This window comes from Tinamus guttatus, unplaced genomic scaffold (assembly GCF_059628265.1).
Source record: "Tinamus guttatus ecotype Peru unplaced genomic scaffold, ASM5962826v1 Tinamus_guttatus_pri_ptg000208l, whole genome shotgun sequence".
Lineage (NCBI taxonomy): Eukaryota > Metazoa > Chordata > Aves > Tinamiformes > Tinamidae > Tinamus > Tinamus guttatus.
Genome location: NW_028288742.1, coordinates 2,314,047 through 2,338,771, shown reverse-complemented (window position 1 = coordinate 2,338,771; position 24,725 = coordinate 2,314,047). Strand labels below are relative to the sequence as shown.

General features: G+C 38.6%; 1 protein-coding gene across 1 annotated transcript in view; it reads left to right on the top strand.

The window, feature by feature from the left end:
* The first annotated feature begins 320 nt into the window (after positions 1 to 320).
* LOC104567692 (histone-lysine N-methyltransferase SMYD3) overlaps positions 321 to 24,725 on the top strand; it is a 74,745-nt gene continuing 50,340 nt past the window's right edge. Inside the window, exons 1-3 of the mRNA XM_010214535.2 lie at positions 321 to 476; positions 2,904 to 3,006; positions 9,563 to 9,673. Coding sequence (XP_010212837.1) covers positions 355 to 476; positions 2,904 to 3,006; positions 9,563 to 9,673 — 336 coding nt within the window. The 5' untranslated portion in view covers positions 321 to 354. The remainder of the gene's footprint in view (positions 477 to 2,903; positions 3,007 to 9,562; positions 9,674 to 24,725) is intronic.

The following is a 24,725-nucleotide window of genomic DNA, read 5'->3' as shown; positions in this document are numbered from 1 at the left end:
TGCTACTGCAGTGAGGTATTTACTTGCAAACTGTCCCGTAATCAACAGCCACTGTCATCTACTGTGTCCCTGGGCTCAGCTTCTTGTCTCTGGGTTGGATTCTCAGGCTCTACTCTTTTTTTTTTCCCCTCCCCCAGAGGCAGGAAAACAGGGCTTCTGCATATGTTTAACCCCGCATTTTTTTGCAGGATTCTAATATTTCTGCTTTAAGTTGACTGCACTTTTACAGGAGAGTGTCCCCCAGATGTGACTGCTCTAAAATGAAAGAGTACCAGTGTTGGGCTTGAATGTTTCCCATCCAATTACCAGTTGTCCCTTCATTTTATTTTGAAAGTTTTTTTTTTTCACTTGAGTATGGGGTTTCCAAATGACTCTGGTAATCCTGGATTTTTTCCCTTGTTTTTACAGGTGACTTGTAACTGTTTCACCATCAGTAATGGAGAGATGCAGGATGTTGGTGTTGGCCTGTATCCCAGGTACTGTGGACACGGTTTCATTCACAGGCAAAATCCATGTTCGTTTTTTCCCTCTTTCCTAGGTAGCTGCAAGGGTCATCAAAGCTGTAGGTAACACATCCAAACAAGAAACTGGAAGTTGAAAACATTGTTAATGGTCCTCCCAATCAGAGAGTTAAAGCAATTTAAATAGGATAATTATTTATATTTGATTTTTATGGTGATTATTCCTATTCTTAGTATGGATAAATGCTGACATTAAAATGTGTGACTAGGGCTTCCTAAAAAAAGTAAAAGAAATCTGTTCAGTATTGCTTTAGAAGATAGATATTTTGTCTTCTAAGTTGGCAATTAAAAGAAAAAGATTGAGTGCTTATTTTAGAAAATTAAACATAACTGAGAAACTGGTAAGATGAGCAAATAGACCCCTCTAAGATGGGTTTGAGTTCCTTCTTATTTCGTGTACTAGAAATACATGCCAGGGAAGATTTTGCCCTCACGTAATTAGTTACCTCTAATAATTAATGTGTAACATTAAAATGTATTTGAAAATTTAAATTAAAAATGAGAATTATATTTGATCATCTCAAAAATTCTCAAAAATTTTTGTTAATGTTGAACCATATGTGAATATCTAAATGGGTCTGTCACTATTATTTCTTTTTCTAATAATGCCACTCATGCAAGATTTGAGTAAGGCCACTTATAGGTTGAATCTGCTTTCTGGTAAGAATAATGACAGCCTATTGGGAGAACATGGGAATCAGTGTTACAAAAAGTAAGGAAAAGTCATATGGTTTCATAGTGGAAGAGAAACAAATCCTTACATACACTTTGGAAAAATGTAAAAAATATTTGGGAACATTACTATTACTTAAGTATTAGTTCATCTGGATGAATAATATTCCTAACTGGGAAGAAGGTAGCTGTGCAAGTTCTCTGACTAGGCACTACTAAGGGATGCAAGAGACTTTCTCTGCTCAGTTCAGAACAGTTTGAATTTTCGTATACCATGTCACTCTGAGTTAGGCTGAGAGTAAACTTAGACCAAATCCTAGACAAGTGAACTTACATCAGGACTGTTGGGTGTAAGAGGATGAGCGTGTCTATGTTTCCAAATGATATTGTCATCAAAGCATGAGTGTTTCCACCGGATGAAATCTGATTAAAATGCTTTGTTTACTCTTACCAAAAGGTTGTATATTGTTGCATGGCTTGATAGCTTCGGCATCCCTGTTTTCATTTAGAAAGATAAAAGCCGATGCTTGTTCTTTTCACCATTTTGTAAGAAGCTTTGGGAATGAGCCCCATAATCCTGACAAGTGAAATGGAGACAAACCTCTCCAAGTATATGTTACTGTGTTCATTTGAGGTTAACCAGAAATATATTGTTAGGCCCCAAAGGATATCAAAAGAATCAAGGTCCTTTTGATAGCCCTTCTAAAAGAAGCGAATAAGTAAACATGGTTTGGTGTGGGACTCTGACCTTCAGCAAAATCCTTTATTTTGCCAACAACAGCTGGGTTTTGGGGTTGCTGAATCAGACAGGCAAGGAAAGCAACAAAAGGCAGCCAGAAGCTGGATAAACCACAAATCCTTCTTCCAACCTAACAATGCCAGAATTATTCATCCAATAGGACATTTCCATAGGGGAAAAACCTCAGCACCGAGTCTGCTATGAGATTGATGTCGGTCTGGCAAAGTCACTTGTTGCTCAGCTAATAAAATGTGGGAATGAAAAGCACCAGAGGACGTTATTCTTAAGCCTCTGTCAAAGGAGCACGAAGAGTGCATGTGCACTGGGAGATGCCCCCATGCCTGCGTGTCCTGGAGGTGGCTGCAGCTCCATGAAGACATCACATGCTGTAAGAGCAGATGCTGAACCAAATCCTGTGAGAGAAACAGAGGCAAAGGCAGTTCATTTTATTTCACCGCCATTCCCAAGTGATCTCATTTAGAGACACACTACAGTCCATTTTCTGCCTCCTATACACTAGACTTTAAGGGACAGCCTCTTAGCACTCAGCTTCCATTGACGGCCAAGGTAACTGATGAGGTGCATGTTTTTAGTGCCCCAAAAGTGAGAAAAAGAAGCATAATTAAAATGCAGTTTGAAGATACTAATTTTTTTTTCTGCTTCCAACCTTTCAGTTTTGGGCTCTGGGAGTCCCTGGGAGCTGTCTCCTTCCTACAGTGTGGAGCATACAGAATCAAGTGAACAGATCCAAGCATAGCTCCTATTAGCAAGGAGTATAAATCTTCTAAGCATTAATTTTCCTCCACTAACCAACAGCAGCTGCTTTATCAGGGATTTTATATGTTTGGTAACTTAATTGCTTGATACTTCAGATGTAACAGAGTTAGCTACTCTGAAATGATTGAAGAGGTAATGGCAGTGAAGACTCCTCCATAAAGTTCTTTCCCTCTCTCTCTCTCTCCCGCTTACAGCATGTCTTTGCTGAATCACAGTTGTGACCCAAACTGTGTGATTGTTTTTGAAGGATACCAGCTTTTACTTCGCTCCGTCCGAGAGATCCAGATTGGTGAAGAGGTAATTAACTTGTCCTCCCTTCCATCACAGACACCTGCAACAATGACATTCCCTAAATAAATTCCAGGCTGCAGGGCCACCAGCTTAATATTTTGATGATATATTGATGCCAGTTTGTAGCACACAGCTATCAGGGAGAGGATGATAAATAGAATCATCTCTTCACACTCCCTGGGCCCCATAATCATTACTTCTCATAAATCACTAGCAGTCTTGATAAATTCTCGTTCTTCCTTTCCTCCTCTAGGCACTTAATTTTGTTTGTATTTGAACGTCTTTGCACTGGTGGAAACACTTAACAGTATTTCTAGGTGGAATGCGGTGTTCACTAAGTCATTGCAACAATAAGCATTTCTCACACTCTACAACCATACCATTGCAGTAAACCTTGCACTGACATCAGAGTATCAAGGCAAAATTTCTTCTCATAGTCATTTCGTTGAAAGAGACTCCAAGATATCCCTTTCAGTAGATTTCTGATTTGATCTAAGGTATTCTCATCTTTGGGTTTATTGATTTGAAAATAGTAATAATCCGTGATTGATAAAGCCTTTCAGAGTAACTGTGTTTTACAGCAATGCAACATTGAATTTGCTTAGTAAGGCCTGCAAAGACATGCCTGTACACATAACTCTGTGTGCCCCAATGACCTGTAGAGTTCCAGTCCCATTAATAGGCAGTTGTTAGTCATTTCAGCTCATGACCTAAGGTAAATATAGCTTAAAATTCTGGGAAGATCGAGGGTATGCATATTCTAATTTAGGAGTCATATGTCTTTTCTTCCCTATGTGATGTTTTCTCTCTTAATAAGTCCTTTTTCTAAAATACTGGGCCATGAAAATAAGTATATCATGAAATACCTTATGAGGCCAAATCATGTGATTACATGGGAGAATCCACAGAAATGCCTTGGCATATTTCATTTTTTGCCAAGAGAAATTCTCTAGCTTGCAATGTGCTGTTGTGGAGCTGTTCAGTATGTACATTATTTTGCCTGACAGTCCCATTAAAGCCACATTATATGCACTTTTCCTGTATTTTGTCTGTAACTTTCCTCAGCTTCTCAATTTACAAAAATAGGTTAATTATGTTTTAAAAACAATAGTTTTTATTATCTTCCCATGATGCATGCAGGTTAATTATTAGAGTTCTAAATTTTAGAGTTACTTTATTTCTAAGCTCATGAGAATATTTTTCCAGGTAAATTTTGTAAAGCACTTCTCTGTTTCAGGCGGAGATATGGGATGGATGGACACTCGGATAGCCTTAGGGTGGTTCTGGAGTGAGAAATGAGATAGAATTCCCTTGCTTGTATGTCCATTGTGCTAAATGTGCCAAGAATGTGAAGCTATGACCCAAATTTTAGATTTGATATTAGATACAAATACGGTGTAAATTACAAGTAATCTGTAAGGCAGTCAGAAGACAAATGTAAGTTGTAAAGCGGGCCAGCTAAAACATTTCTTTGCAATGATTTTGGCAGCTATATGAATAGGTGCTTTGAAATAACTGCTGCTTATATAGATGTGATGCATTTTCTAAAAAACTTTGTTTCCATTTAGACAGTAAAATAAATCCAAAAAACTCAGGTAGTATTTTCCTTGTTGAGAGTATTGCTACTGGTTTTGGTGCCTAAGGGCTTTGAAGAAATCCTATCCTGTGTTAAAGCAGGTACCCTCTTGACTTACCTGGAAACAAAATTAGCAATCAGAGGTACATGCTTCTTTAAACAAGGATGTATCTCAAGAAGAAAGTGAGCATGTGAAAGTAAAGATGTTGTTTCAGTGAAGATTGAAAGTGAGTTGGGTTTAGACCTGTTCTGGAAAGAAGGAAGAAAGGAAAACTGTTTTATTACAGGGGTATGAACAGGTCAGAGGTTTAACATTATTTTTAACACTCAATTACTCTTCCTGTTACACAGCCGCTGCGGGTGTTTATTCTGCGTTCTGCGAGGCAGCTCTGGTGCTGCTGCTTCCCTCACTGCCTCGCTGCTCGCCCGCTGCAGCCTGGGCTCCGTGCTCTTCATGGCAGGATATTAAACTTACACACCCACTTGTACACTGATAGGAGCTGAGTTTGTCCTGGTATTGCTGAGGTCGTGATCTGAGTTAGAGGAAGAAAGAAATGGTGAATTTGTGTGGACATTTTATTCTATATGCCCCTGCATAAAAGGGCAGGACTTTCTGAAACTTGCTTCTGGCTACTCAAAACTAATTGTAACACTTTTTACCTACTCAAGATAATGCTAGCTGTACTGCTAGCTGACACAGCTATTGTTATTTTAAGTAATGTTACTTGATACAAAGATTTCTTTACCTATACTTCGTTTTCATTTTGGCAAAAAGGAAAAAAGTATTGCGAAGAAAGTAAGACATGTGGAAAAATGTTAAGAAAGCAAAGACTGTTCACCTGGAGATCATCCAGACTCCTTCACTGATAAGGGAGCCTATCAGCCTGTTTACTTTCTCAAAAAAACATGCGGAGCAGCCCATTCTGGAGAGGTCTTCATCATTCCCTGCCCTTAAGTAACCACTTTAAATATCATCAAGATTTGCACTGTAATTTTGTTTGAGTTATTGTTAATTACAATGTCTGCATGGTACTTGGCAAGAAGACATGAGCTCATTTTGCCTATTCTCCAGTCAAAAGTTGTAGCCAGGGTTAGTTTAGTGCATAGGTCAAATCAATTAGTCCTGCTGAGGGACAGGATGTATTAGCTCAAATTCATTTCTGCTTCAAAAGGAGTACATGGCTTCTCATCAGCTTCAGGGCAATTAGAGCAAATGTGTATCTTTCTGCAGAAAGTTGTGCAACAGACCATCCTCTGACATGAGCAGCTGATTTTTTAAGTTCATCCTAAACACAGCTTATCATTTCCTGTGACGAGCAATAGTATTTTCATGAATAGATTTTCAGCCAAGATATATAGTGTTTCTCTTATTACAATTCTACGAGGAGTTTTATCTGTGTGTTTCTCATTTTACAATTTTAAAGGCAGATCTTTCCTTGAGTTACAAGATGTGTTTATCATATTTGCCAAAGCAGAAAGATCACAACCTGTTCACCACAACCTGTTCACCACTTACATAACTCAAAACAATTACTTAACTCAGTCTCAGGAACAGATTTTTGGACAGAACCCTGCTCAATTCTTGGAGACACATGATTTCAAAAGCAAAAGTCATTTTTTTTTTCTCACATTTATGTTAAAATAATTGAGTTTAAGTTTCTATAGAATCCTCTGCCTGGAGATTTTGTTTCTTATAGCCTATTACAAAAAGAATATTTTGAATTTCCCTGCAGCGTGAATTATGTCCACTTCCTTTAGCAGATGAGGAGCATCTCTTATGCAAAAATTCTTGAACCATAGGTATGATGGCTAGTTTCTTAAGAGCTACAAATAAGGTTTAGCCAGTGATGCATTTCCAAGGAGAAAATCTTCAGAGTCCATAAGCCTCATGGCTGTTAAATAATTCCCTGCATTCATAAATGTTATTTAATATATTCTCCAGTTTGGAAGAGAAGATTTGCTGCATTCTTTATAAGAAATGCAATGAAGAAGCAAGATTTGGTCAGGAAAATAATGGTTTAATTAATGCCATAGATACCCCTTGCAAATACCATTAAGACAACCTTTGATAAATGAGCATATTTCATAAATATGTACAAGTTAAATGAGCCTTGCGTCTAATGAAGGGAATAAAAATTAAAACAAGTGTAGGAGAGAGACTTGAATACAGAATTTTGATGTTTAAATGATTAAATGATTAGTGTAGACCTAGTCGCTCTTAGCCTGGTCATGCCTCTAAATATTCTAATTACATTTTCCCACTCAGGCTGCCAGCAACAAACATTCTTTTCACTTATGGATATCTGTTGGCAGGAGTCGGAATTTTGGCTTGGGTATCTGATGGCAAGATAAACCCCAAATCTTTAAAGTGCAAAAGGAAGATTTCAAAGTGGCAAAGCTTCTTCTCTCCTCTCCTCCATCATATGTCCTAATCCAGAACAGGTTGTTAAGTAATTGTTAATATCCATAACTGTTCAATAACCCCTAAAAAAGGAAACTACTGGTTTCCAGTTTGTGCCTACTTCCAAAATTTCTGTGATGCATATGAAAAAAAAAGAGATTAGAATAGAAAGGAGAGAAAGGAATGCAGCTTGGAAGTTCAAGGTAGATAAAGCTACTTTCCTGCTATGGGTTTGTTATACAGTACTAGAAATGAACCCTGCCTAATGATGGCTTCGAGAGAACTGAAGCTGTCTCAACCCTGTCTCTGCATTTTGGCAAAGAACACATTAATCTGGCATGAATTATATATCCCAGAGGATTCCTGCTGTCTTGTACTGTGCCTGAACTTAATTAATACCCTTTTATTTTTGGATGGTGCATGAACCTAAAGCGCAGGAGGACCCACCACTGATCAGAACTCATGATGTAAGTACAAAGAGAATAAGAGAGGAGGAACAAGGCAGTATGGGCTATGATTTTCATAGACAACAATTGAGAGTTTCAAAGAGATATTAATTTCAGAGGTTGTGCTGGGAGAGGTATTGGGCTTGGAATGGCTGAAGAATAAGATTGGGACAGGCCAACTGGAAATGCGCATGTAAGTAGAAAGGGAGACAGATTCTTCTTCTCACAAAGAAGGATGCAGAATAAGTGCACCTGGGCAAAGGAATTACAGCAAAGAAAATGATACTCATGCCCAGGAACAGAGAATAAAGACAAGAGGGACAGTGTGGAGGTTATGGGGTAGAAGAGATCAAGTTTGGGAAAAATAATAGAAAAATATGCACCCATTCGCTGCAGAAAGCTCAGAAGGAAGCCAGCAGTTCACATACACTGCTCTGTGCTGCCACAGAAAAGCAGTGAAACCCTCCACTCAGATTGTCTCACCCCCTTCAGTGGTAGCCATGTAGATTAGCAAACAGTTGTTAGACTTCTGAGGCAGAAGTCAGAAGAGTAAACATAAAGGTCCAAATTCTGATAACAATTCATATCCTTTTCCCCACCATTTGATGTGACACTATCGAATTCCTATTTTCAGTTTTTTATTTTCTCATTTAAGGCTTGGAAACTACTCCAGCCTCAAGTCAGTACACGCGGAAGCTATGACAGAAGAACATTATTAAGAATTTTAAATCTAACAATCAAATGTTTGAAAGTTTGAAATTCAGTTTTATCTGTAGACCTTAAGTGTAGCTCTTTCATGAATTATTCTGTTCATCTTCAATTATGAGACCATATTTTATATTTTCCATTGACTTTCTGCTTATGATTCTTTTCTATGCTTGACCTTACCATCCCGGTGATGTTCTTTTTAACTCAGTCCTCCTTCAGTAGGCAATCAAATTATACTTGTAATAATAAACGAACAATTGCAGACCTTATTTATATTGCTTGTTAATTGCCTATTTAATTAGAATGCTCACTAATTTGCAAAATGCAGTTTCTGACAATGGGGTTCATAGTCATTAGTACAAATTGGTCAGGTTTCCCTGTAATTTCTTTGAGTGGACTCTCATGATTTAACTAGGAACCAACAACGTAAAAATTTTTCCCAATTAGTTGAAGTGTCTCAGCTCAGGATGAAATAACATGACCTGATTTTTTTGAGCTCTCTGGAGTGTTTCAAAGTGTGCTGGGTATAGAGTGTAATCACTCTATAGCATGTGTGAATGAGTGCTTCTCTGAGCTGGGCTGTTTTGTTTTGTTTTGTTTCTTTCTCTACAATTAGTTTGTGCCTGCGCAGCACATTCCTTAACATATGGCAATTTCTATGAATGGTTAGCCCTGTGAAATTCCTGGCAAGCATCAAAGCGAACAAACCTAAAGGAGTTCTCTGTAATTCAATGGATTTCATTCTGTACAATGTGAGGAGTTTTAAAATGGCACAAATAATAGTGCTTTCTTTTATTGATTGTAAAGGAAATATCTTTCTCTCTTTCTTTTCTTCTTTCTTTCTTTCTTTCTTTCTTTCTTTCTTTCTTTCTTTCTTTCTTTCTTTCTTTCTTTCTTTCTTTCTTTCTTTCTTTCTTTCTTTCTTTCTTTCTTTCTTTCTTTCTTTCTTTCTTTCTTTCTTTCTTTCTTTCTTTCTTTCTTTCTTTCTTTCTTTCTTTCTTTCTTTCTTTCTTTCTTTCTTTTTCTTTCTTTTTCTTTTCCTTCATTTTCTTTCCCCTCTCTCTCTTCCTTTCTTTCTCTCTCTCTCTTCCTCCCTTCCTCTCTTTCTCTCTCTCTCTTTCGCTCTCTCTCTTTCGCTCTCTCTCTCTTCCAAAGTAGAATGAAAAGATAAAATAGTGGTAATTGTCCTCAGATTCAAAATATTGAACATTATTGATCTGAAAATGTAAAAAAAAAAAAAAAAGGTGTTTCTTCTATGAAACATTTTTGTCTCTTCTGTTGTCATCTTTTTTTTTCTAAGAAATCATCTGTTAAGATAAAAATTCATTTTAGGCAGCAAAAATATTTTATCCAAAAATAAATATAAATATACAAACACCAAGTATGGGATTTTTGTAAAATATACTTTGTTTTTTTATTTGCTTCCACCAGCTCACCATCAGCTATATTGAATCACTGATGCCCACCAGTGAACGCCAAAAGCACCTGATGCGCCAGTACTGCTTTGTATGTGACTGTCTTCTCTGCCAGAATCAAGACACGGTAGGTTGAGTTCAGAAATTCCTTGCCGGCAAAACAGAATTTTCCAAGGCCTGTCAGCAACTTCCTTTCCTGTAAGTCGTAATTATCTTTTGCTACTAACTGAATGGCCAGAAAACAACAGCAAATGACTTCTGCCCTCAGTGCTGTTTATGTTCTCGTGAAAGACTAGTGTAAAGGAAAGGAAAGCAGGAAATGTAGGCTACATGATAAGCAGATTTTCTTGCTAAAATGTGCATTGTTCTTAAAGCTACTGTTTTCTATCACACGATGTGGTTCAGATCAGTTTGAGACCCAGGGATATCAGAAACTGAGAGTTAACGTAACTTTAAAAACTTTAAATTATTTTCTTTTTCTTTTTTTCTTTTTTTTTTTAATTCAAAAGAAAAACCCTGCAACTTTAATTGAAACCACTTGTCTGGCACTATAGGAAGGCTATATTTATCCACATAGTAATGTTAAATTCATTCAGACAAACACCTGCATCAATAAATTCTCTAGAATTACTAGCCACATTCAGCATCTGTTAGAGTTAGCCTATAGCCAGGGTGGTGAAACAATTTTGGACAACTATATGTAGCTTTTATATTCTCTTTCTCAAGCTCTTGGAGCAGCAGGTCAGTAGTTGTAGTAGATCGAAATTCGGTTCAACATGGCCTTTTACTAGGATTTAATTCTCAGACCAGGTTAGGTAGGTTCTGGATGGCTTCCTGTTTATATGGTCTGGCTGTATAATACTTCTGGCTTCAAGCTTGATTGGAGATCAAATGGATCTCCAGTATGTAAAAAAGGCTGTCTGTAGCACTGTGTCTACTTCATCTCTGTAGTTATATGTACACTTCTTTTCATAAATGCCTTTTTTTTCAGTGAGTCACAAGCCATAGCTAAATTTGTTACCAATAGATCTGAGAAGCTATGACAGAAACTAATGAACATGTGATTGCAAGGAGCATACTATGGTTCGTAAAGTAACTGCTGTAGAGCAAAATGCAGTAAAAAACTCAAGTTTAAACTCAGATAACTATATTCTTGGGATAGGACAGTTGTCTGAGTGTGCAGTTGTGCTAAAGCCAGGGCACAGCCATTAAATACATAATGTATCCTTTGATGTCTCAATAAGCAGTTCAAAAATGAACCTCAGAAAAATTTCTGGCTTATGGCATAGTGCTAAATTACTCCCTGTCCATGTGTAGAAGTTGATGGCATTCTGTGCCTGATACAAAGGTGCTGTAATAGTATTCGGAGGCAGTAAAGAATAGCAAGGACCTCTGTCTTTATTTTAAGTATGCTCACTCAAGTATCATGAAATCTCAGGTTGGAGAGTACACTCTGCTGTGAGAGTCAGCATGCTCTATCAACAAATATTGTAGTGGAGCTGTATATGCATGTATTTATGAATACAGTAGTGTCAGTGAAGTGAATTACTTCTTTTTTTTTCTCTTCAAAGTTATTAACTGTACTTTAAGTTGTTAAGTGTTTGCCGCTTCATCATGTTCTGTTTTCTAATATGTGCTATGCCCCGAAATGTGGCCATTACTGATCATAGAATCATAGAATCACCAGCGGGGTCCCCCAGGGGTCAGTCCTTGGCCCAGTCCTGTTCAATTTATTCATCAATGACCTGGATGAAGGCACAGAGTGCTCCCTCAGCAAGTTTCCTGATGATACCAAACTGGGAGGAGTAGCTGATACCCCAGAGGGCTGCGCTGCCATCCAGAGGGACCTGGACAGACTGGACAACTGAGCAGTGAAAAACCTCATGCAATTCAACAAGGCCAAGTGCAAGGTCCTGCACCTGGGCAGGAATAACCCCAGACACCAGTACAGGCTGGGGACCGACCTTGTGGAGAGCAGCTCTGGAGAGAGGGACCTGGGTGTCATGGTGGACGACAAGTTGACCATGAGGCAGCAGTGTGCCCTCGTGGCCAAGAAGGCCAATGGGATCCTGGGGTGCATTAAGAAGAGCGTCTCCAGCAGGTGGAGGGAGGTGATCCTGCCCCTCTACTCAGCCCTGGTGAGGCCGCATCTGGAGTATTGTGTCCAGTTCAGGGCTCCACAGTACAAGAGGGATGTGGAGCTGCTGGAGAGAGTCCAACGCAGGGCTACAAGGATGATCAGGGGCCTGGAACATCTGCCCTATGAGGAGAGGCTGAGGGAGCTGGGCCTGTTCAGCCTGGAGAAGAGAAGGCTGAGAGGGGATCTGATCAGTGTCTATAAGTACCTCAAGGGAGGCAGTGAGGAGGATGGTGCTGGCCAGTGGTGGTGGCCACTGACAGAACTAGAGGAAACAGCTGGAAACTGAAGCATCAAAAGTTCCACAGGAACTTAAGGACAATTTTTTTAACAGTGAGGATGACAGAGCACTGGAACAGGCTGCCCAGAGAGGTTGTGGAGTCTCCTTCTCTGGAGATCTTCCAAACCCACTTGGACGCAGTCCTGTGCCACGTGCTCTAGTTGACCCTGCGTTTACAGGGGGATTGGACTAGATGACCTCTAGAGGTCCCTTCCAACCTTAAGCATTGTATGATTCTATGATTCTGTGTCATCTTCCAGATTTTTTTTTCCAAAATTCCCTGTAGGAAAGACATTTCAAAGTGTTTGGAAAGCTCCTCCTGGTTGCATTCTGCAATTCTTTCATGTTTCCTTACTGTTACCATATTAAGACATCCGGGAGCGGCAAAGAACTTCATGTCAGTGTTGTCTGTTGATGCCTATGAACCTTTCTCCTCACCTCAGATCTAAGACAATTAGATATAATCTGTAGCAGTCTTTATACTGCTACAAATTTACCTAAATCTGCCTTGTAGCAGATTCAATAAATATAACTGTGTACGTGATTAACGTGGAAACATAAGTATTTTTATAGCATTCATCTCAGTCACTGTTGGTAAACCAGGATGGAAGGAAGAGAGTACTTGGGAAAATTCTGGGTTTTTGTTTGTTTTGTTTTGTTTTGTTTTTTACATTACCGAATGTATGGATTAGATACTTAAAAGTTATTCATTGCTATCTTTATCAGTAAGATCCCTTCTGAAATAACCCTGATATCAAGAAAGATTTTCAAGACATCTTGAAAATTACTGATAAGCTTATTTATCAAAATAAGAGGTAACTGCTGCCAGGTATATTCCCATGGAACAACGTTGTTTTGTAAATATGATAGCCTAGACTACAGCAATCTACTTCATAAATGTTTCTTATGGATAAAAATGCAAATTCCAATTTGGCTAAGGAATGCTTTATGTTGTCAGGTCTTGCATGTCTTTTGTCTCCTGTAATTGTCTCCCCATAAAAGCAAGATTTTGTTTTAGCAAGCAGTTATGGAGATTGTAGCTTCTTATTATTCCCAAGCTCCAGTCCTGCTCAGCGTGAAGGTTGATTACTGAGCACCTTTCAGCAACCAGTGAAAGCAGAGGAATCATTCCTGAGAGGCACAAAACTGTCTGTCAAGTCATTCTCATTGCCACACTGTAGTGCTGGCCAGCCACTTTCTGCAATGGCTCTAGCAGCTGTAGGTTGCTGGTTTGTCAAGGGAAGAGTAACATGTGCTAACAAACCAGTGTAAAGTGGATAAGGTAAAATTAAGGTGAACCTTACAACAGTACAGTTACTGCCAAAATAGCTGGCACTAACTACAGTCTAACCAATAATTTTAATTGATTTTGGCCCAAGATGAAAAACAGTTCAGTAAGTGAAACAGGCGAAAAAGACTTCTCTATAAAACTCATTCAGAGAATGTTTGCTGACTGTCAGTTATTGCTACTGTAATGCCTTCAGTTCATTGTATCTCTGACAGCTTTATACATTATTTGTTCCAGACATTTTAAGATCAATCTCCACTCTAATTCGGAAGCATGTTCCTTCCTAAAAGCTGAACTCTTGGCACTGCATTACCATTCCAGCACATAAAAGCTCCTTACATTAATTATAATTAAAGATGGGATTACACTGATGACAAACATTTTAAATGGAAACAGTTTTTCCACTGACAAGAGCCAAAGTATTGTTCATGTTCCACGTTTTCAGCCAAGAATTTCAGGGAGATTTGTGCTTATAGAATCAATTTGCTATGAGTCGTCTTTCTCATTTGGAGCCAAGAATTAATATTTTAGTCTAGCTTGGTTTTTGGAAAGCTTTCATTTAGCACAAGGTCAGAAGCAATGGATTTGAACCCGAATCAGTCTTATATTTGGCCAGTGTTTGATAGTTGCCAAAGCTAATAATAACATAATGCAATAAGTAATTTATTCTTTTAATCAGTTTATTGCTTTGCTTAGTACTCAACTCATATAGAGTTTTAATAGGGAACATCACCAGTCCAGTTTCTAACTCAAGGACTCTCAGAATTAGGTCATCTGAACAGCAGCCAAGCCACCTACATGCAATCCTTCAGCCGATATTGAATTTCTCTACATTGATTAACACTTTTATATAAAACCACTGAATATGATCCTGAATCTACTGCAAGTTTCGGCATTCTTTTTTCAATTATAGGGAACAACACAACCAGATTTGTCATTCAAATGTAAACAATCTATATGATCAGGTTTGTTGCTAGAGCATAATTGTCTGCATATGTCTGTAGCTGACTTGCCTCCCTGAGGTTTCTGATGTCAGAAGATGTCCTTGCAGGTGTCCAAGAATAGAATTTCTATAATGTCTGCACCTTTGATCTTTATGTTTGATGTCAGAAATTCCGCTGAAGAACATGTGCTTGAACACAGAGGCAGTTACATGGAGATTATTATTATTGATTGCTCTTGTGGATTAGTATGTAAAGACTTTGCGTAAGATCACTACTGTTCCTACAGAAATATCATCCCTCCCTCAGGGAGCCTGTATTTAGGACACACAGGAAATATAAAATGCTGTGTTAAAAAGTGCTTTTTCAAATTGCTGAGTTGTAATGTTCCAGAAGGAACCCACCAGCACTCCAGTGTAAGATGTAACATCCAAAGATCAAGCTCAGTCATATTTAATCCACCCACCCTTTCAACCCAACATTAGTATCATAAAAGCCAATAGCAGTAATTAGGAGCCCATTGGGACACAGTGTTTATTCTTTTCATGGGTGATTGGCTGATTAGCAGTTCCTTCTTTCTGGCAAGACATTTAGTAATGAAATAAACCCTGGATCTGTTCCTGAAATCCAACAATCAATCAAGTCTTTTGTTTCCTTTCAGGGGATCTTACCCTCTTGGGATGTTTGCCTGTAGCCAAGGACAGAGGTTTTTTTGTTTGTTTGTTTTTGTTAGTGTGTTTGTTTTTGTTTTTGTTTTTTAGTGCCAGAACATGATGCTGAAAATCAAGGCAACCATTTCCAGTTTCTGGGCGCTCTTGTTCATTCAACAAAGGCACCCGCTCTTCTGCCTCTTAGAGGTCTCGCGTGACTTCTGAGACTTCTTCCATCTTTCAGCTTTATATATGACATCAAAGGACAGTCCCACAAGCAGTGTCAGACCGTAACAAATGGACTGTGATCATTTTACCACAACAGCTTACCTTTCCCAGTTGGGTTGAGGCTTCCTCAGTGTGCTCTGGTCACAACTCAGTGACTGGAGCTCGCTTGAGTTGTCAAAGGTCACAGAAAAGATGCTGCTGTTCCTATAAGTGGACTGGGGTCCAGAGCTATATGCAGATTCTCTTCCTCCTCAGGGGATCCTTAATAGGGAAACCAGTATTAATTTGGGTCAGCAGTTTTGTGGTTTTGAGCTGAAGTAGGAGTTGGAGTATGATGCTCTCCTAGGAGGCCAACTTCCCATTCATTCAAAAATAGTGAAATCCTTTCAGACCTAGCCTTCTGAGAGGAAATGTAAATCTGCTGTTAATCAGAAACTTTTTTTTTTTTTTTTTTTTTTTTTTTTACAAAGGGAGTGGAGCTTGCTTCCATCGCTGTTTCAGGTTGTTGTGGATATATCTTAGCTCCCTGCCAGCAATATTCCTCCTTTCCAAAGGTCCAGCTTCCTTGGATTTGTTCTTAGAATTAATTTCATTTGTTATGATTTCTTTTTTTTTTTAGATGGTATTTGTTCTATGCTGAATTTATTCTGTTCAGTATTTGTTCTGTGCTGAATGTTACACAAAATAAGAAGTCTCTGTGGGTTAACACGCCATCATAAACATAGTGGAAGATAGACCATGCTGTGAGAAACAGCAGTAATCTAAAACACAGCTCTAGATCTGGCTAAAAGTTTTCCACATTTTTCTAAACATTCCTTGAATGTTTAGGTTTCCTAAAAAGGCCTTTCCGCAGTGAATTATGAGGTGGCCTGTGCCAATTCTTTGTCACTGAGGTTGCTCTACGGTCTTGTATATGTCGGCTTTTCAAGGTAGTTTCTAATATCAGTAGGACTTAAAGAAATTAATTTCAAGTTGGAATGGCTTCTCTTGATTCTTTTATGAATCACTTAATGCACTGCAGAATTGTGCAATGTGTTCTCTCTGTACCGTCTTGTTACCTTTCACAAAACTGAAATTGCTCTCCAATTTATTTTTCCTTTTATTTGCTAAGAATAAATCTTTTCTTTCTCTTTGTTATTACCCATTATTTGTCCATAATCTGAACCCTCAGGCAAAAAGTTTATGTGTCAAGAAATCCAGGACATTTCATCCTTAAAATATATGAAAGTCAAGGACTTTAGACCTTTTAATCTTTCTCTTTCAGTGAAATCAGTAAGAGAGGATAAAATTTCCAATTTGCTGCAGCAAATAGATGTTCAGTTGTGAAAGCTGGTTTAGACATTTTGTCCAGGTGTTGGCAAAACAAAAAACACATGTCTTCTTTGGATCTGTCGTTTGCTGTAATCCTTAGCAAATCAAAAAATTCCAAGAATCATTTTGATAGATATTTTAAGTGAAAATGAAATATATGGATCAAAAAATAGCAGAGGTAAAGTAACACAGGTTTTATTAAATCCTATGGACTAGGAAGTGTCCACGGACTTGAAATATCATAGATCTTGGTTCAGATCCTGACTAGTTCATCTAGAAAAAGTGAGGTTGCAACATTAAACTGCAAACTTTTGTGACGGACTTAGACTTTGGAATTAAAGCTTAGACTTAGACTTGGAATCAAAAATCTCTCTTTTTGAACTTTGCCCACTTTGGACAAAATAGAGTGAGAATAACTTTTTTTCTTTTCAGTTATTAGAACCCTCCCTGTGTGGTAAGAGGACCACAGGACTTTTGCAATCAGGTCGTCAGGTCTTCAGTCAGTCAATGAGATACAAGTAGTTTAAGATAGGTACAATTCACAGTATCTGCTATTTAGATTTCTGCTCTGAATTAAGTAGAGATAGGAATTGAATTTTTGTCCCCAGGTCAATATTGTAAATATGGGTTATGAAGTTTAAAACAAAAAAAGGAGGGAGATAAAGTGGATGGAAGTACTTCTTTCTCATCAGTTCTGCAGCAGTAAGCTAAATCCCTTTGTGACAAGGAAGGAATGGCTAAACGCACAGCCACCGGAGATAGTTTATGCACTTAAAACACCAACAATATATGGGCTGATCACAACAGTTGGCACTCTGTGTATTTTGTCTCATCCAGTTTTCCAATTTACTCTCCTGCTAAACTCTTAGATCTTTGAGGCAAATACTCTATTTACTTGTACAGGATCTAAGAACCTGCAAAACTTTAGGACTGCAATACTGCCAGAATTATAAGTAATAGCTACAGCAATAGCTACAAAGATTCTGGGATAAGCAACATAGAGAAAAAAAGTAACATGAAAAAGCAGTCCTTATCAGCAAATTTCTGAGCAACTTAAAATAGTACACATATATATAGCAAGAATCACAATTAAAATGGAATGTTGTTAAAATGATATTTTGATATTCTATTTCAGTCATTGGAAAGATTATACTTAAACTGTAGCTGAAAGAAAACAATGTTATTTGTTGCTGCTTAAATCAGACATCTTTGCAAATTGGTAATCTACTCATCTATAGAACGAACTAATACGTGTCAGAGCTCTTAAATTGCCAATCTAGTTTCATTTCTTTTAATTACGATAAAGTTAGCGTACATTTTGAACATTGGTACCCTGAGGCAAACTGTTTGTGTTATGGGAGAACATCACAGCTGAGATATCTAGCTTCAAACACTGATTTGTGAATATATTGTTGGTCAGAAGAGGCTGGAATTGGAGGAGATGCTTGTAAGCCTCCAGCTAGAGGAGGCGTGGAATACAGATTAGGTAAACTTGGAAGAGAAGAAGCAAAATAAAAGAGACAATAGGAAAAACGTAGAGAGAGAAATTAATTTAAGAGAGTGTCATGTCTATCTGTCCATAAGTCCATGATACTTGTTTTGTAATTTTTGGCAGGCAATGTAAAATCTTGTTACATATCACCATTGATAAAATAGGTATGAAAATACCCATTATGCAAGTAATCCTAGGAGGATTCTTTAGAATGTTGTGGCATGAAACACATGACAAAGATTCAAAATGTTATTTTTTCAATGCCATATTCTGGAAGTTCATCTTTCCATATAGGTTTTTTATTTACATGAAGGAAGATGGCATCCCTGCCAGCTTTTAGAAGTTCCTTTCAAGGCAAAAGGTCTCAACTTTAAGTTTCGTATTAATTTTCAAAAAGTGATAGATTTGTTGATTGAGAACCCTGTGACAAAGTCAGCAGGTATCATGACTTCATTATAATTTCCTTTTGACAGTACAATCTTTCAAGGTTTGGGGCTCATGCTGAGTATGTAAGAAACAGCACAGATTGGGAAAGGCAAAATCAGAGTCTAAATCAATTCGCTTCTTTAACTAATATCCTCCAAGCTCTACTAAAGTGAGTATGAGCTCATTTGAACAGCAAGGAGGTCTGTAACTTTTGAGATTGTAAAACTGCAGACTGGCTACTTTGGAGTGAAATATTGCTATGGTAAGCAATGTGCTATATCAATTTCTTGCCAATAATTTAATTAATATCTCAGCAAGGCAACAACTAAAACTGTAGTTTATAAATTATGCATATATAAGCTTTATTTTAAGCCACAAATCAGAACATTTTTGTTGTTTAAAGGCAGCAGGCTGAAAATTCCAGCCATGTGAGTTACAGCAGAGGCATGTGTAAATTGCTGACCCATTGCAGGATGGCCTGCTATTTTCCACAAGATTGCTCAGTGAATTGTATTACCAGGGCTATTGATTGCAGAATGATTTGAATTGGGAAGTGGAGGAAAGTATATCACAACTCTGCCCAAGATTTATCTGACCAAAATCATTGAGAAAACTATGCTGCTGCATCAGATGGCTTTAGAAGAGAAAAGGCATGAATCTTTGTCTTAGCCTGAACTTACAAGCTTTGGATATGTATTAGAGCTTCTGCACTTCCTGACAGTCTAGCTTTTACTCTCGTAATGTTTTTGATGCAAAAATATTACATTAAGAATGCATCATTCCAGAGCACAAAAGGAATCCTTCTGAGCTATCAGAGCTTTTGATATGGTTCTATAGATTGATATTATTCCAGAGGTTGGAGAACATCTCAGGAAGTTATCTGGTACAAGCCCCCTGCTCAAGCTAGAGCAGCTTGCCTTAGACCATTTCCAGTTGAGTTTCTTCAAGAATGGAGACTCCTCTCTCTCCTGTCCGGGTATTTATTTGTAAGAGCTCTAACCATAAGAAATGAAATCAGCCTTCTTAAATTCATGAATTTTAGAAAAATTGAAGACTAGTCAATATGTTTTTAAGCAAGTCTCTCCTTTGTCATTGCATTTTCAAGCAACATCCTAGTTAGTTACATGGTCAATTTTATCTGCCCTCCAGGAATTACAACTTTAACATTTGAGATTTGTCAAATATTTTTATGTATAGAGCAGATAGATCAACTGATAGGATCATAATCACGTTGTGTGTGCTGTTCTAAAGCTTAAATTCCCTGTACTTTATACCCATTCTTTCAGAAAAACAGTATGCTCCAGTAAACATAGTAATTGTTTATTTTCAGTTTACATTAGAAAACATAATTACTGTAGCTACTACTATGGCCTGCATTATATATCATGCATTAAAATATTAAATAGTTTTGATATTAGTGTTAAAAATAAATGTCATGTCAGTATATCTTCAGTTAAAACCAGTAATTTGATGGGCATAAGTTTGTTAAAGCACTATAGCATAAATTGACCTGAAATACACAAATAACTATTCCTCTGTTTAGTGAAGTGTTTAGCCATCTGCATAGTACTAACTTCGGTGGGATTTATTCATGCATTTAAACTTAAGGACATGTTTAAGTGTGCTGATAAAAATGGATTGGATTATGCCTTTGATTGCCTAAGTTCTCTGAGGAATTTAGACCTATGTGTCTCTTCTGAGCTGCCAAATCTCCTCATGGTTGTCTGTCTTCAAAGGTCCCAGACTTAAGAACAAAGGCAGATTTTACATTATAGTTTCCAGTTTGGCTAATAAGGTGGGACCTAGAGATTGCCTTGACAGATAGGTCGCGCTAGGACAATCTGAAGTACCAACCACATGGTTGCTAGGGACTAGGCTGAACAGTATCCTTCCTCAGGTAACCAAATTACCCACATGTTTTTTGGGACTGCGACTGGAAATTACAGTGGAATTGCAAACATGCCAAGGCCTTTAGGTGACAAAGAAGCCTTGCAAAAGGCCTTGCTTCTCTAATGCTCAGCTGTAAATACCCTCCCTTGCTTTCCCTCCATTTCACCATCCTCTGGCTTTTTATGAGTTGATAACTAGAGACTTCTATTTACTGTTCTTCCTCTGGTCCAATCAAATTTTATATCAGTTTGTGACCTGTGCAGCTTGGATGGAATTTCTATAGTCAACTCAAAAGTCCTGAAGTTAGGAGATCTGCACCAGCAGTGCTATCCCAAGCACACAAGTTGGTTCTGTTGCTAATGGAGCTATCAAAACTTCCATAGTTGTCACTGGGACAAGGCATTTGGATCTTGAACCCACTAAGTGCTAGGCATCCCTCAAGAGCTCGAGTGGTGTGGAAGATGTCAGGGATGTCACAGAGTGGAGCTGTGTGTGATTTTGTAAAAGGGTATGGACAATTAGAAGACCTGGCAGTCCATGCATGATTGTGACTCCTGTTTCATCAAAAGGAAGAGTAGTGTATAAGGGCCATATTTTAAAAATAAGCACATGCAGGAAATATGTGAGTCAGCAGTCAGAATAACTAGCACTTAACTTCAGAATGTGTTAAATTCATGTGCCTTTCACTTGAAGTCTCTGGATGCAGGCAAGATGCTATTCTGAAACTTAGGTGTGCTGGCCTCATATGATGTGTTATATATCATCTATACTCTGACAGATCTCTTGAGGTATTATCTTGTTTTCTTGCTGGGTAACCTATTATTGTTGTATGCTGCTTTTTTAGAGAGGAAATACTACCCATAATATTATTGCCTTAGGTTTTTCACAAAGTATATACATAAACCAGAAAAGCTTTATAGTAACACTTGTTTTGTGAGCATTTATGGTATTAAAAAATGGTTAATGAGTAATAAAACACTTAGGACTTTTTTAGGGTCTTTTGTCTTATTTTGAATGTATTGATTATACATGTATCACTCCAAAGATCGATCTGACTACAGGCTTAAACATGGAATCACTGTAATCATCAGTTATATATAATGCTATCAGAATAGTTTAATACTGTGACCATAATAACGCTATTTCTATAGTATTCAGCATTTTCATCGATGAATTGGAAGTAGTTAGAAAATCATTGCCACCAAAATTTGTGGATGACATAGAATCATAGAATCATAGAATGCTTAAGGTTGGAAGGGACCTCTAGAGATCAGCTAGTCCAACCCCCCTGCACACACAGGGTCACCTAGAGCACGTGGCACAGGACTGCATCCAAGCGGGTTTTGAAGATCTCCAGAGAAGGAGACTCCACAACCTCTCTGGGCAGCCTGTTCTAGTGCTCTGGCACCCTCACTGTTAAAAAAATTGTCCTTAAGTTCCTGTGGAACTTTTGATGCTTCAGTTTCCAGCTGTTTCCTCTAGTTCTGTCAGTGGCCACCAGTGAAAAGAGGCCAGCACCATCCTCCTCACTGCCTACTTATAGACACTGATCAGGTCTCCTCTCAGCCTTCTCTTCTCCAGGCTGAACAGGCCCAGCTCCCTCAGCCTCTCCTCATAGGGCAGATGTTCCAGGCCCCTGATCATCCTTGTAGCCCTGCGCTGGACTCTCTCCAGCAGCTCCACATCCCTCTTGTACTATGGAGCCCAGAATTGGACACAATACTCCAGATGTGGCCTCACCAGGGCTGAGTAGAGGGGCAGGATCACCTCCCTCGACCTGCTGGAGATGCTCTTCTTAATGCACCCCAGGATCCCATTGGCCTTCTTGGCCACGAGGGCACACTGCTGCCTCATGGTCAACTTGTCGTCCACCATGACACCCAGGTCCCTCTCTGCAGAGCTGCTCTCCACAAGGTCAGTCCCCAGCCTGTACTGGTGTCTGGGGTTATTCTTCCCCAGGTGCAGGACCTTGCACTTGGCCTTGTTGAATTGCATGAGGTTTTTCACTGCTCAGTTGTCCAGTCTGTCCAGGTCCCTCTGGATGGCAGCGCAGCCCTCTGGGGTATCAGCTACTCCTCCCAGTTTGGTATCATCAGGAAACTTGCTGAGGGAGCACTCTGTGCCTTCATCCAGGTCATTGGTGAATAAATTGAACAGGACTGGACCAAGGACTGATCTCTGGGCGACACCACTAATTACAGGCCTCCAACTAGACTCTGCACCGCTGATCACCACTCTCTAGGCCCTGCCATCCAGCCAGTTCCTAATCCACCTCACTGTCCACTCATTTAACCCACACTTCTGGAGCTTGCCCAGGAGGACTTTGTGAAGAACGGTGTCAAAAGCCTTGGTGAAGTTGAGATAGACGACATCCATCGCTCTCCCCTCATCTATCCAGCCGGTCATTCCATGATAGAAGGCTATCAGCTTAGTCAAGCATTCCCCTTGGTGAATCCATACTGACTACTTCTGAGCACCTTCTTGTCCTCCATGTGCCTAGAGACAACGGCCAGTATGAGCCGTTCCATCACTTTTCCAGGGACGGAGGTGAGGCTGACTGGCCTGTAGTTGCCTGGGTCCTCCTTCTTGCCTTTTTTGAAGACTGGCGTGACATTGGCTTTCTTCCAGTCCTCCAGCACCTCCCCCGTTCTCCAGAATCTTTTGAAGATGATGGAGAGTGGCTTAGCTATGACATCTGTCAGCTCACATAGAACAATAAATGTTTATGAAGACAAGTAAATTATACTGAAATTAATTAGTAAATTAGACCTATTGAAATAAATAATAATTTTTAAAAACTTGCAAAAGTAGAACGTACACTGCACATCTGAAACAGGGGTCTACAACTATGATTTATACATACAACTGCAGTATAAATGTCTGTGTCAGAGTCAGTTATTGTAGACTTCCTTAATAGATAATGGTGAAGAACAGACACTTTTCAACTGCTGTTCCTCTGGCGTACTTTAAAATCTGCGCCAAGATAATATAAGTAACTTGGACCCTGAGAGTTCCTGGTTCAATGTCTAAGAAGAGGAGTTGTTAGCAGGAAGAGGTATGCCTTTTTCCCTTGATACAGAACATTTGTGAGATATAAATGTGAGATGTTAAATGTATTTGCTAATCTTATTTTTCTCTTTGTTAAAAACATCTATTTAAATAGATTTCTCATAGTTGTTTTTGATACCTCTTTTTATGTTTCCTGAGTAAACATAATCATATTATAAATAAGCTAGGCAATGTTAACAGAAGGGTATTCACACTACCTGATGCAGGTGGTTGTTCTTCTGCACTGATTTTACACAAGCTTTGGGGAAACTTTCATCTTGATTTAATTGCCTAAGTACTTAAATGTGAATGGTGTGGATGATTGTTAAATTTCAAATTATCAGTAGAATTCAGAATATTATGAGTCTGTGCAGGTCACATAACCTTCCAGACACCGGAGTCAGTAATCCATGAAGATAAGTGCTGTATGAGCAGCTGATATCAATTAGGTAAGGTCATGTAGCCTGTCTAATATTGAACAGTGTATGCAATATGGCATGCAATTGCAATATAAGTTATTTTACTTTCAAATTCAAAAATGCAAAGTGCTAATTGAACTTCTTCAAAAGCAAAAGAAAAGCTTTTTCTCTTCTGACAGCTCAGCTAGCTGATGAGGACAACCTTGTGCAGGTTGGGCAGGATGGTTGCATTGGTATTTATGGAGCTGGCGTGATTTGTCACACAGTGGGAGGCAGGGGAAGACTTCAGAAGTCAGAGGTGGATCTCAGAGCATGTTAGTTCATTAGAACAAGCTTCTGTGCAATGGTCGTTTCTCTTAACTCTCTAATTCAAATTGAAGATTGGAAGTGAGTGAAATCCTAAAGTGAAGGACCGTAGCTCTTGTGATTAAGAGGTGAGTTAGATTCTTAAAATTTAATCCAGGGTACAAGTATAAAGATAATGCAAGTCTCAATATGGAGTCAGATTATTCTATCATAATTTCTTTCACAATCTTCTGTACTTACCAGTAAATATGTTTTTCTTCAGCTATACAATCTTCTGTTGCAGCCTGCTACCCTATCCCACCATTGTATCTTCAACATTAAATACTGTTTCTCTATGGAAACTAGAAATACTGAAAATGTTTTAGAAGATGTGATCTCAGATATTTCAGGAAACCACTCAAGCATGTGTTTCCCGTGCTGTGCCTGTAACTGCACACACCTGTGACTGTCCGACGTGTACCAGCTCCTGTTGCTTCTGAAGCACTCATGTCACAAACTTGATTTAGTGACAGTATAGCAGCTTCTGTATCATTCTCCTACCAGCATTTTTCCTCATCTTACTAAAATTAAAGCTAAGCAAGAGATGCAATATCATCTGTTAGTGTTTTCGTCTTGCAGCAAAGTCTAAAGCAATGAGTTAATGGGTTTGCTAGAAACCTACTTTCAGTGGCTGCTACACTATTAAATAGAATTAGACAAAATTGTTAACATATGCTTTAAAAGCATAATATATCAGCAAGCTATTTTAAAATGTCATGCCCTT